Source organism: Argiope bruennichi, chromosome 3 (assembly GCF_947563725.1).
Source record: "Argiope bruennichi chromosome 3, qqArgBrue1.1, whole genome shotgun sequence".
Classification (NCBI taxonomy): Eukaryota; Metazoa; Arthropoda; class Arachnida; order Araneae; family Araneidae; genus Argiope; species Argiope bruennichi.
This window is the reverse complement of record NC_079153.1, coordinates 137150540-137163399: the sequence shown is the minus strand read 5'-3', so window position 1 is coordinate 137163399 and position 12860 is coordinate 137150540. Positions and strand designations below refer to the sequence as shown.

At 39.5% G+C, this 12860-nt stretch overlaps 1 protein-coding gene across 1 annotated transcript; it reads right to left on the bottom strand.

Moving 5' to 3' along the window:
• Positions 1-4200: 4200 nt before the first annotated feature.
• On the bottom strand, positions 4201-5854 carry LOC129962991 (uncharacterized). The gene is made up of 3 exons (XM_056076994.1): positions 5117-5854; positions 4428-4820; positions 4201-4287 (listed from the first exon to the last, which is right to left on the bottom strand). Exons 1-3 carry the CDS (start codon positions 5852-5854, stop codon positions 4201-4203), a joined length of 1218 nt encoding a protein of 405 aa, XP_055932969.1.
• Between the last annotated feature and the right edge of the window lie 7006 nt (positions 5855-12860).

The following is a 12860-nucleotide window of genomic DNA, read 5'->3' as shown; positions in this document are numbered from 1 at the left end:
TTTATTTCTAAGTTAACCCAGGAATTCATGAAAAGATTAGGTTGTTCTCCCAGATCTACGACGCCTAACCCTCCAGCTGCGAATGGCCTTATAGAAAGATAAAATAGGGTGTTCAAAAATTCACTCCATCACATTATCAGAACTGATCCGAGTAATTGGGATAAATACATTCCGTATATGCTTTTTGCGTGCACGGAAGTTCCTAACTGTACGATGGGTGTTTCGCCATTCAAGTTGATGTATGGACGTGAAGCACGAGGACCTCTCAGTGTTCTAAAATCGAGCTGCCGTGGTGATATCGCCATTCCGTTAAACATGGAGAAATCAGTTGTGGATTATTTACAGGAGCAAAAAATAAACTTAGAAAGAGCTGCAGAGGAAGCATCTCTCATCGTTTCTGGTAAACAGCAGGCATATGCAGAATATTTTAACCACCGAACCGCTTCTAAGGAATTTAAGCCAGGTGACCAAGTTTATTTATTAATACACTCATGTCCAAAATTAAGGTCACAAACATAAAATCTGAGAAAAATGAAAAACTATTCACTGTGTTGCCACGAAATTTGGAACAGAAATACACTACAATGGAAGAAAGAACATAGACACATAACAACAAGGAAAAGATTTTAATTGGGAATTAAGAAACAGTGTATATCAAAAAGTGTTACATTATGAATCAGAGATAAAGCATTTATCTCGGGAAAAGTCTGTCTAATATGGAGTGTGACCACCGTGCACTGCTATACAGGCTTCCCAACGAGCTTTCATACTGTTTATGAGGGTGTTAATAAATGCTTGGGGCAACAAAGCCCATTCTCACAAAAGCGCGTTTTTTAACTTTTGGAGGGTATTAGGAGGGGGGTTACGCTGTGCAATGGCTCTTCCGAGACCATTCCAAACATGTTCAAGAGGATTGTGATCCGGAGACCTCGAGGGCTAGTCCATACGTCGAATATCCTCTTCCTCAGGGAAATCATCAACGATCTGGTCTCTGTGTGGGCGCGCGTTATCGTTCATAAATATGAAGTATCGGCCAAAAGCACCCCGGAACAACCTCACATAGGCTTCAAGGATCTCAACTCTATAGAGATGTGCATTGACAGTACCCGCATCGAAGACGTGCAGTGGTGTACGACTGCCCAACATTATGCCACCTCAGACAAGGATTTCTCTGCCATAGAATCTGTCGATTTCTTTTACGTAGGAGGGATGATAGCGAGCCCCTCGCTCTCTCCAGATGAAGATTCGACGAGTGTCACTCTCTGTGGTAAATCTCGACTCATCACTGAAAAGAACCCGCCCCCATTCTTGCTGTGCCCAAGACTGCTGTGTTATGTACCACAAGAACCGGGCGTTTCTGTTGAATGCTGTAAAAGGGACGCACTCAACTGGTCGCCGGGCATAAAGGGCCGTCTCTGCTAGACGTTTGCATACTGTTTGTCAGTAAATTCTTATTCCAGAAGCAGCAGCAAGGTCAAGAGCAAGTTGAGGAGCCGTTGTCAACCTATGCCGTCGTGCGCTTAATGCCAAATAGCGATCCTGTGCAGGCGTCTTTGTTCTGTGACGGCCTTGGCCGGCCTTCCTGGTTACAGTACCACTTGTTTGGAATTGATTCCACAACCTGGATACCACTTTCGGTGCCACTTGTAATCATCGAGCCACCTCCGCTTGAGACTTCCCAGCTTCAAGCGTACCAACGGCTCTCCATCTCAATGAATCATCTAAACGATTATGAGAACTCATTCTCACTGGAAACATGTTAATTTTTTTGTTTTAATTCAATATTCACAAAATTGCAGACAGAAATCCCAGATGCCTAAACGGTCTAATTTCAGTAGTTCCTCAAAAACTAATACAAAACAACATTTTTTCTCACAACAAAGGTTAATATCGTGTTGCCGGTCCTTCACAATATATAAAATAAAATTTGTTTAAATTTTACTGGTAGCCATTTAGAATTACTTTGAAAAACATTTTTGTGACCTTAATTTTGGACATGAGTGTACCTGATTCATTGAACAAATTGTATGCCGGTTGGACTGGTCCTGGAGAATTTATCGAGCATTGCCTTCCACATTCATATAAAGTAAAACTTTGCGATGGAAAAATTCGGCATTGTCATGCAAATAAAATGCGAAAATACTATTCAAGAATTAATGCTGTAGGCATGATCTTTGAAGATGATGCAGACTTTGGAGAAGTTTATTCATCCTCCAGTTATAAAAATGTATGTTACTGGAAAGAGATATTTGATCAAGTGGATTTGCGACATCTTTCTGAGGAGTGAGTGAGTGAGTGAATATTATACTAGAGCAAGATCCATTCTCTGAATAAACTGCGCCGCAACTAGATGAAAATTTTGGTGCTACGTCTTAAAACTTTGCTTAAAATGTTTATAATCTGTTTTTAAAAAAATACAACTACAAATTAAGAACAACGACAAGGAAAAAAAACAACATTTCAAATTTCTTTGATAAAACCCGCCTCTTTTAAATACAGAAAAATATTAAAATGCGGTTTATGTCCTATTAAAAGCGGAAGACAAGGAACAACTGTATTAAAATACTTAAGACGCAATGAGTCCAGTGACTGACATTCGATCAATATATGTCTGATAGTTAAACTATCACCACAACGATTACAAATTGGTGGTGGCTGCTTTAAAAGTATATATTTATGCGTTATTCGAGAATGCCCTATGCGTAATCGTGTCAGAATAACATCGCATCTGCGATTTAAGGAGGAACACCAAAGTTCAATAAAAGGTTTCACTATGTGTAGTTTGTTTTCTATCTCAAGGTTCCATTGGTTCTGCCAATTTTGCAAAAACCATTTCAGAACGGAAGAACGTACATCAGCATAAGGAATTAATTGTTCGTGGGATTCGGTTGTTGATTTTGCTGCAATATCCACTATTTCATTCCCTTGGATACCCACGTGGGAAGGAATCCAACAGAATAGAATTTCAAAACTATTTTGACTTAGGTCCTTAAGCAAATTCCGGATATCAGAAATATATGCATGATTGTGCGATTTTCCAATGAGGGCTTGAAGGGCACTCCAAGAATCGGAATAAATGATCACCTTTCTAAACTTATTCTTAGCAATATATTGTATAGCACTATATATGGCTGTGACTTCCGAAGTGAAAACTGAAATTCATGTAATTTGTGACTTATAACTACATTCTCACAAGCAAAAGCATAACCAACGTGAGACTCGGCTTTGGAACCATCCGTGTATACAGAAATGTAGTCACTATACATATGTCTGTGAGCAGAAAAAAGTGCTCTAAAATGAAATCAGGGGTATTGGACTTTAAAAATTTTTGAAATGGATGAAGCAAAACAATATCATATTGACACCAAGGTGATATACAAAAAGGACTTTCGTCATGAATTTCAACATTAAGGTAAGCTTCTGGTAATATCCTAAAAATACGTGTTCCCAAAGGAGGTATACAGGATCTGCGGACGTTGAATAGTGGAGATTGACTGCAATTTAAAAAGATTCTCCTTAAAGGATGAGATCGGTTTGATAAAACACGGAAATAGTAACAGGCGGACAACATGTTTCGTCTAAAAGACAACGAGGGTTCATAAGTTTCAACATATAGACTGCTAATCGGGGATGTTCTAAATGCACCGCAGTAGGCACGCAGAGCCTGATGATGTACGTAATTAAGACGAGATAAGTAAGAATTTCGAGCCGACCCATATACAAAACAGCCGTAATCCAATTTGGAGCGAATAACGCTTCGATATACTTTCAACAAACTAGTGCGATCAGCACCCCAAGTAGTATTTGACAGAACTCGAAGGATATTCAACGATCGCAGACATCTGTTCCATAAATCTATGATATGGGGGAGGAAAGTCAAGCGTTTGTCGAATATAACACCAAGGAATGTATGCTGGTCGCATACAGTCAGAGGATTACCGTTGAGCGTCAATTCAGGATCTGGATGTAGTGGCCTTCTACAAAAATGCATGCATCTAGTCTTCTGAGCAGAAAATGTGAAACCATTGCTTTCAGACCAGGTTGCCATGTTGTTAATTGCAATTTGTAATTGCCGTTCTATAAAACGCATATCCCTAGCAGAACAGGAGATCTGCACGTCATCAACATAGATGTTTTTATGTACTGTGTTTGGAATGGTGGATAGAATCTGGTTGATTTTTATAATAAATAGAGTCACGCTCAATACGCTGCCCTGCGGCACTCCTTCTTCTTGGCAATAGGCTTTCGATAGAGTATTCCCCAATCGGACTCTAAATAATCTGTGTGCTAAAATAAATTTTGATAAAAATAGGTAAATTTCCACGAAAGTTAAAATCAAACAAATCCTTTAAAATTCCAAATCTCCAAGCTCTATCATAAGCTTTTTCTATGTCAAAAAAGACAGACACCAAGTGATTTCTTTGTACAAAGGCATTTCTTATGTCTGTCTCCAAAGCTATAAGATTATCAACAGTGGAACGTCGCTTTCGGAAACCACTTTGGAAAGAGGATATAAATTCCTTTGTCTCTAATACATGGATCAAGCGAGCATTGACCATTTTTTCAAGAAGTTTGCACAGGCAGCAAGTTAACGCAATAGGCCTGTAATTAATGAGATTTTGAGGGTCTTTATTAGGTTTTAATATAGGTATCACAATAGCATTATTCCATTGAATGGGGAAAACATGTTCTCTCCAAATTCTGTTAAACATATACAAGATATTGACCAAAGCATCATGAGAGAGGTGTTTAAGTATACCATACGTCACTCCATCCGGACCAGGAGCAGTTTCTTTTTCATTTGATAAAGCATGCTGTAGCTTGGAAAGAGTAAAATCAGAATTATATGGCAGAAGTTTGGTTGTATGAAAGCGTAGAGGATTTCGTTAAGATCGACTTTTAATTGAAAGACAGGGCTCTGTATAACTACTAGAGTCACATACGGACGCAAACGCTTCTGCAAGAGCATTCGTCATTTCTTGAAAGCTGGTAATTTCTCTGTTGTTAATCTTTAGACAGGAAAGAGAGACTTCGGGGTATATCCCACAAGCTTTCTTTACTCTAATCCACATTTTTTTGCCGAGACAGAGGACTTGATATTAGATACGAAATTCACCCAACAACTTTTCTGACTTCGCCTTCTAACTAGTCGCGCCTTACTTTTTGCTTCACTATATAGAATGAGGTTTCTTGTTGTTGGTTGTCTTCTGAATTTATTCCATGCTCTTTTTTCACTTTGCCTAGCTTTAGTGCATTCTTGGTTCCACCATGGTTTCCGATATTTTGGAAAGCAGTCCGCAGATTTAGGAATAGCAAAATCAGCTGCTGCTATCAATGTGTCAGTAACTAAACTAACTGCATCATTTATATTCTCAGCCGTTACCATCGTTTTTGTAATATTTGCCATAACAGAAAAAAGCGCCCAATTAGCTTTTGAGAACAAATAACGAGGTGGACGTTGCATTAGAGAGCTATTTGAATAAAGTGGTTCTAAAAAAATAGGGAAATGGTCACTTTCCAATAGATCATTTCCAACTCTAAAATTAAACTTCGGTGCTAAAGATGGTGTACAAATAGCAAGGTCTAGTGACTGGAATGTTCTATTTTGCTTATGAAAATATGTTTGTTCTCCATTATTTAAGAGGCAAAGAGAATGAGAATCAATTAATTCTACAATTTGTTTCCCACGAAAATTAACCCGCTCACTACCCCAGAGAGGGCTATGGCCATTGAAATCTCCAACAAGAATCAAAGGATGTGGAAGCTCATTTAATAAGGAATTAATGTCTTTTTGATCTATGGACACATTTGGTGACAAGTAAATGCTGCATACTGTAATCAGAGAAGGAGCCATTATTCGGACTGCAACTGCCTGTAGATTTGTGTGTAGAGAAATAACAGACGACGGAATGTCATGGGAGACCAGGAGGGCAACACCCCCAGATGCTCGACCAGAAATAACGTTGTAAAGTCTCGATCCAAAAACAGGTAGCGATATGATCAAATTTTTTTATTTACAGCTTTATTACATAAAAACAACTCTTTCTAATCTAGGTTAAAGGAATGATGCTATTTACAACAAGAAAATTACACAAGAATAGTTCCTCGAACTATTTCGAAGGAAACAACTTTACAAGAACAGCGAACAGGCTGTTGGCGTCTTAGGCTACTCCGGGGGTAGCTCTCGGAATCCACCGAATTTTCTTCGGGTGGAATTCTACGCAGAAGTCCGATTCACACGAAGCTTCTCCTCCTTGGTTCACACGAAGCTCCTCTCCTTGGTTCACACGAAGCTTCTCTCCGTCCTCTTCCGAAAAATCTCACCTTTTATTTTCCTCTCAGACTCCCTGTTACCCAATCACCGTTCAGAACAACCTGAATCGTCTCTGGTCGCCCGTGGGAAAATGTCCATTGATGATTCACCCTCCACCATGGGAAAAATGCAGGACATCTGGAGTGTTTGACACTGTCGCCTTTCGAAGACACGATTTATTTGCCTGGGAAACGCACGTGTGGTTCCTTATCTGGATTAGCACTAAATGGCCAGATGACCGTACTTAAAAGGAGGGTCTTCCATTTGGCAATCTGGAGGCACTTAACACTGTGGGAGTTTCGTTGATGAAGAATGGCCCGGAATGTACATTATCGAGTGTGGGAAAAAGGAATGTCACAGTGGTCACCCAGGAAGAAGCTGATTCATTACAACTCTCCCCCCCTTTGAAAGGGGACTTTTGTCCAGTCTTGGACGAAAGTCACTACTGGGTCGTGGAACCAACTATCCCTTCTTAGAGGCACTCATACAATACAAATACATTTTAAAAAACAATTTACATTAAAACACTATTTACACATTAAAATACCGTTTACACATTAAAATTTATCACTAGATTTTCCTTTTTTTAAAGGTTACAGCGGCTCAAACCATCAGCATTCTGGTGCTTACTGCCCGGTTTATGTGTGACAGTATAGTTGTATGGTTGTAGAGCCAATGACTATCTCATCAATCTAGGGAAAGCACATTAGATACAGATTCATCATGTTTGCCAGTTTTTGACTGAGCAAAGAACATGTGGGTTTGTTGAACAGCTTCTGCTCTTAGTTTCGCCTGCTGGGCTGGTGTTAATTTTCCTCCAGGAACCAGCACACTGGCTTGTGGTCTAATTCCAATTTTTTGTTGAGGCTGAGGTGCAGCTTGAGTAACAGTTGCAGGCCCAGGTCTCCGAATAGGTGGTGGGTAATGTAAATTAGACGCTGCTGCTGCAGCAGCAACAGTTGGAATTTGTTGATGAGGAGCATTTCTTACAAAATTTGGAAACAACATTTGTGGAGCTCGAATTGGATTAGATTGCAGGTGATTAAACTTTTGTTGTCCAAATTGAAAATAAGCCTGCTGTGACTGTGGAACTGAATACTGAGAAGTCTTTCCAGAAGTTGCTGTCATACGATTAGTAGGAAGAGCACTCCCTTGAGGCTGTCCATGTTTGCCAATCACACCAGTAGTGGACATTCGGGGAACAGCAATAACAGGAGTAGAATTTATTGCAGTAGACACTGCAGTACTAACATTAAACATGTTGCGATTTGTAGACACATCAATTGTAGGTGATCTGATTGCCGAACGTAATGAAGCAGAATCAGGCACAATGTTATTCATCACATTATTAGGAGCCTTGTACTGATGCCCTCCTGTCCCGCTTTCTATTCTCCTTGCTTTTCCATCCCCTTTCGCGTTTTCCCCCTTCTTTTGTGAACGAGTAGTGACAGCATTCACAGTGGCAATACTGATACGTTTGTTAAGTAACTCGGCCGTGGCGTTACTAAGAAGGTAAATTCCTTGATCGAGAGATGAATCAATAATAGCGGCCTTTGTGACGACCTCCCCGAACTCTGGGCTATTGAGCTTTACACGTGCCAGAGGCAAACACCTCAAATCTAAGTCCAATGGTTGTTTCACCCAAATTACCTCACCGGTAAAATCTGCATTACTGACGTAATTTCGTGTAACGATATCTACGCTGGCGCCTGAATCCCGGAGAATTTTAATTTCCGATCCGTTAACGGATCCTTCACTTATATAGGGAGCAAATAATTCATTTTCGTGCGCGCTTCCTACGTGATTTATCTGCTCTGTCGGTTGATTCTTTTTTAATTGAGGGCAGTTTGGCCTTAAATGCGTCGTAGACAGACATTCATAACATTGTAATTGTTTCCGCTGATCAAAATTGTCTCCCCTCCAATTCCTTTGTGGGGCTAAATTCCTCCACGATTTATTTTCATTGGGTTTAGCGTTTGCCATTCTTTCCGTCGCTTTATACTTCTCTTCTTCCTTAGGCGAAAACGGTCTGTTTCTCTCAACCCTTTTTCTTTCGGGGAATTTTACAAAGTTGGATTTCGTCCGCACCGATTCGTAGTGGTCTAGTTTCTCGGCTAGAACAAAAGGATCTACGAACTCCGACCATACGTCTAGAAAATGGTCTCTTATCTGGCTCGGGACGCGTTTTTTTATCTGGTCGGTGATTAACAATTTCTTTAGCCCGGTAAAATCCGTTACACCCGATCCCGAAAGCCAACCATCTAAGAAATGTTCCAGATCAAAAATTAATTCCTTCCACAATGCGTTCGGTTTTTTCTGATGGCTCACGAAACGCTGCCTATATGTCTCAGTTTTTATCTTAAATCGTTCCAGCAAAACTTGTTTAATATGCTCGTAATCCTGAGCTTTGTCTTCCGGTTCTTTCGCTATGATGTGAGCCAAATCTAACGGCAATAATGACAGTAGTTGAGAGACCCATTCAGCCTCGTCAATCTCGGCGGTTTTTAATTGCCTCTCTAGTAATGTCAGATAAATTGACATATCAGTTTGGTTACTATCAAACTTAGGCATTAAATGCTTAATATCTCTTCGCGGTCTAGAATTTTCATTTCGGCTTGAATGTGAGCTATTAATTTCCGAGGAATTAGATATTCTTAAACGCTCCAACTCAAATTCCCGTTCGCGCTGCCTTTCAGCTTGTAATTCTGCCTCTACGCCGCGCTCTTTCTCTGTTTTTCGTTCTTCCACTATAACTTCATATCTATCTTTTACGAAGTCTAAGTCAATATCTGGGAACTCTTTAATTTTCCTGATCAGATCTACTACTTTATTTGAAGGGTCAGTCTCGATCCCTAATTCTTCCGTCAGGGAAAATAAATCTATTTTCAACGCTCTGTTTAAGAAAGCCATTTCTTAATTTAATTCTACTTACAAACTGATTAGCTATCTTACTCTCAAAAAAAAATTTAAGCTACACAAAACTCAACTGATTTTAAACACAAGGAACTCCTTTATGTATCAACACTACACATAAAACACAGTTGATTTATACAATACACAAAATAAATTCTATTAAATATTTCACCAGTTTTGAATAATTTACTGAAATCAGCAGATTTCTATTCAACTAATTACTGCAAACTGTCACACAATTTTTCATCTAATACACATTCGATAAAAGTCAAAGTTATCATTCATCGAATGCATTTGGTTCAGCCACTGAAACCTGTGGTTACATTTAGCATTTACAAGTTAATTAGCATCTACAATTTAACATTACTTCTATAACTTATTAACAGAACTTGTACACCAAAATTTTAATCTTTACAATTAGTCCCAACTAATTAAAAATTTCTTTACTGAATTGCTTTAATAGCCAATTCTAAAATGCTACACTGAAATTTCAAATTTTACTTCAGTGATCGACAGTTACTTTTATAATAAATTTACTGCCTCTAGAGAAAGGAAAGTTAGGAAGCACTCACCGGTGTGCAGGAGACTCGGAACACTTCGTCGGTTGGTTGATACCAGGTTGGAGGTAGAGGGAATTCCAATCGAAGTTGAGTCCACTCGTCGAACTTGCGGCTGGAGAACTCCTTTCTAACTTGGGTCAGTACGCTCTTGCAGCTCAGCGATTCTTCCTCGCTTTGAGTTCCACTCGTCGATCTTGAAGTTGGCAATTACCACGCAACTTTTTAAAAAGTAACTTTAACCTAGATATTGTAAGTTTTCTCAGACTAGAAATCTCTGAGTCTGAAACGCAAGTCCAGTTAGCTAATGATAGCTTACCGCGCAAAGTTCTATCAACACCGCTGCCACCAAATATTAAAGCTGTAAAGTCTCGATCCAAAAACAGGTAGCGATATGATCAAATTTTTTTATTTACAGCTTTATTACATAAAAACAACTCTTTCTAATCTAGGTTAAATGAATGATGCTATTTACAACAAGAAAATTACACAAGAATAGTTCCTCGAACTATTTCGAAGGAAACAACTTTACAAGAACAGCGAACAGGCTGTTGGCGTCTTAGGCTACTCCGGGGGTAGCTCTCGGAATCCACCGAATTTTCTTCGGGTGGAATTCTACGCAGAAGTCCGATTCACACGAAGCTTCTCCTCCTTGGTTCACACGAAGCTCCTCTCCTTGGTTCACACGAAGCTTCTCTCCGTCTTCTTCCGAAAAATCTCACCTTTTATTTTCCTCTCAGACTCCCTGTTACCCAATCACCGTTCAGAACAACCTGAATCGTCTCTGGTCGCCCGTGGGAAAATGTCCATTGATGATTCACCCTCCACCATGGGAAAAATGCAGGACATCTGGAGTGTTTGACACTGTCGCCTTTCGAAGACACGATTTATTTGCCTGGGAAACGCACGTGTGGTTCCTTATCTGGATTAGCACTAAATGGCCAGATGACCGTACTTAAAAGGAGGGTCTTCCATTTGGCAATCTGGAGGCACTTAACACTGTGGGAGTTTCGTTGATGAAGAATGGCCCGGAATGTACATTATCGAGTGTGGGAAAAAGGAATGTCACAGTGGTCACCCAGGAAGAAGCTGATTCATTACAACGTCCTTTCGAATGAGACTGTAACGTCGAATTTTTGCAAGGTCTAATGGCTTAAGGAAGGTTTCCTGGAGAGCAATGCATGCGGGATGAGTTTCATTAATCAGATCCTTAATATGAGAAAGTTTATTACGCAAACCGTGGCAATTCCAGGAAAACAGAGTGGCCATAAATTCAATTTTTATCTGGGGGTTTTTTCTTCTTTATACCCTCTGCAGGAATTTTCTTGTGTGAAGCTGAAGAATCGAGCTCCATATCTGAAAATTCAGATGATGAAGTGTTAATTTTTAAAAAATCTTCGGTAACATGAGGTTTTGTTGCAAGCGATTTCAGTTTCTTCCTGTTTTGGGCAGTTTCTTTTTTTGAAACACCAGAAAGTAGTGCCGCTGATTTTTTTGGAGACAAATTTTCTGAGATTGTAAAACTAGATTCTGAGATTAAAAAACTTTCTGAGGAAGTGAAATGTCAAATCCTGAACTTATTGCGGAATCATCATTCAATATTTACCGGACAAATTAGAGTTGCAAAGGTTGGTTATCACAAGATAAAATTAGAGGACGATAAAGAAATGAAAAAAACCTTACGTGTACAGGATTCCTGAAGCGCTGAAACCTCAAATAGACTCCCAAATCCTAAAACTAGATTTAATCGAAGAGCTGACATTGCTTATCCTATAGTCTGTGTAAACAAGAAGGATGGATCTATCAGGATGTGCATGGATTATCGAGCTTTGAATGTAGCGACTAAAACCGACGATTTCCCCATGGAAGACGCAACGGAATTAATATATTCCATATGACAGGCAAATGTGATTAGTGTGTTAGATCTTTTAAAGGGGTACTATTCGCTTCCCATGGAAGAAGATTCGCGGGATTATACATCTTTTAAGACCCATAGAGCACAATATCGTTTTAAGGTAATGCCTTTTGGGCTGAAAAATGCACCTGCAACTTTTCAAAGGGAAATGAACAAAGCATTGTCGCCATATAGAGAATTTTGCCGTGCTTATATTAATGACATTGCAATATATTCTCCAATGATATTCCCTCTCACTTGAAACATCTTCATTTGGTGCTGGATAGATTGGAAGAGCTGCAATTCACTGTTAATCTTTCAAAGTGTGATTTCGTGAAATCTGAAATTTCATACCTGGGACATATAATTGGCTCAGGAAAGCATCAAGCTGATCCAGCTAAGTTAGAAACGATCTCTCGTTTGCCCGTACTTGAAACCAAGAAACAACTACGTAGTGCTCTTGGCCTGTTCAACTATTATCGTGATTATATTGCGAATTTCGCCGAGATTGCCTTTCCATTAACAGAATTAGCAAAGAAAAGAAGACCTGATGTGTTGCCGTGGTGTGAAATGCAAAGTGTTGCTTTTGAAAAATTAAAATCAGTATTGTTACACGCTCCTACTCTACACACCCCGAATATGAGCAAACCCTTTGTGATTCATTGTGATGCCTCGTCAATCGGGATTGGCTCGTGTTTAATGGGAAAATGTGCCCTATCGCTTATGCAAGTCAAAAATTAAACAAAAGCCAGCAATCTTGGTCAACAATCGAACGGGAAGCATTTGCTATAGTTTGGAGCTTGAAAAAGTTTGAAACCCTTGTGTTTGGATCCGAGATCCACATTTTTACCGATCATAACCCCCCTTCCTTATCAAACCAAGTGCGCTCCTCAGTCATCTCGGCTACAAAGGTGGGTATTTGCCTTGCAGAGATTCAACATAACATTAAAACATTGCCCTGGTTCTAAAATGCTGCATGCTGATGCTCTGTCACGTTTATTACCAAAATAGACTGAAAAACATTTTTCTTAGTACTAATATCATTTTGTTGTTTTATATATCAATACCAGCAGACCCGGCCACTCGTTGTTGTGGCTAAGGTTTTTGTTATATTACATAGTAGTAAATTATTCAAGGGAAACAGTAGGAGAACACGGTCATGGGGACCACCATGCTTTTTTAC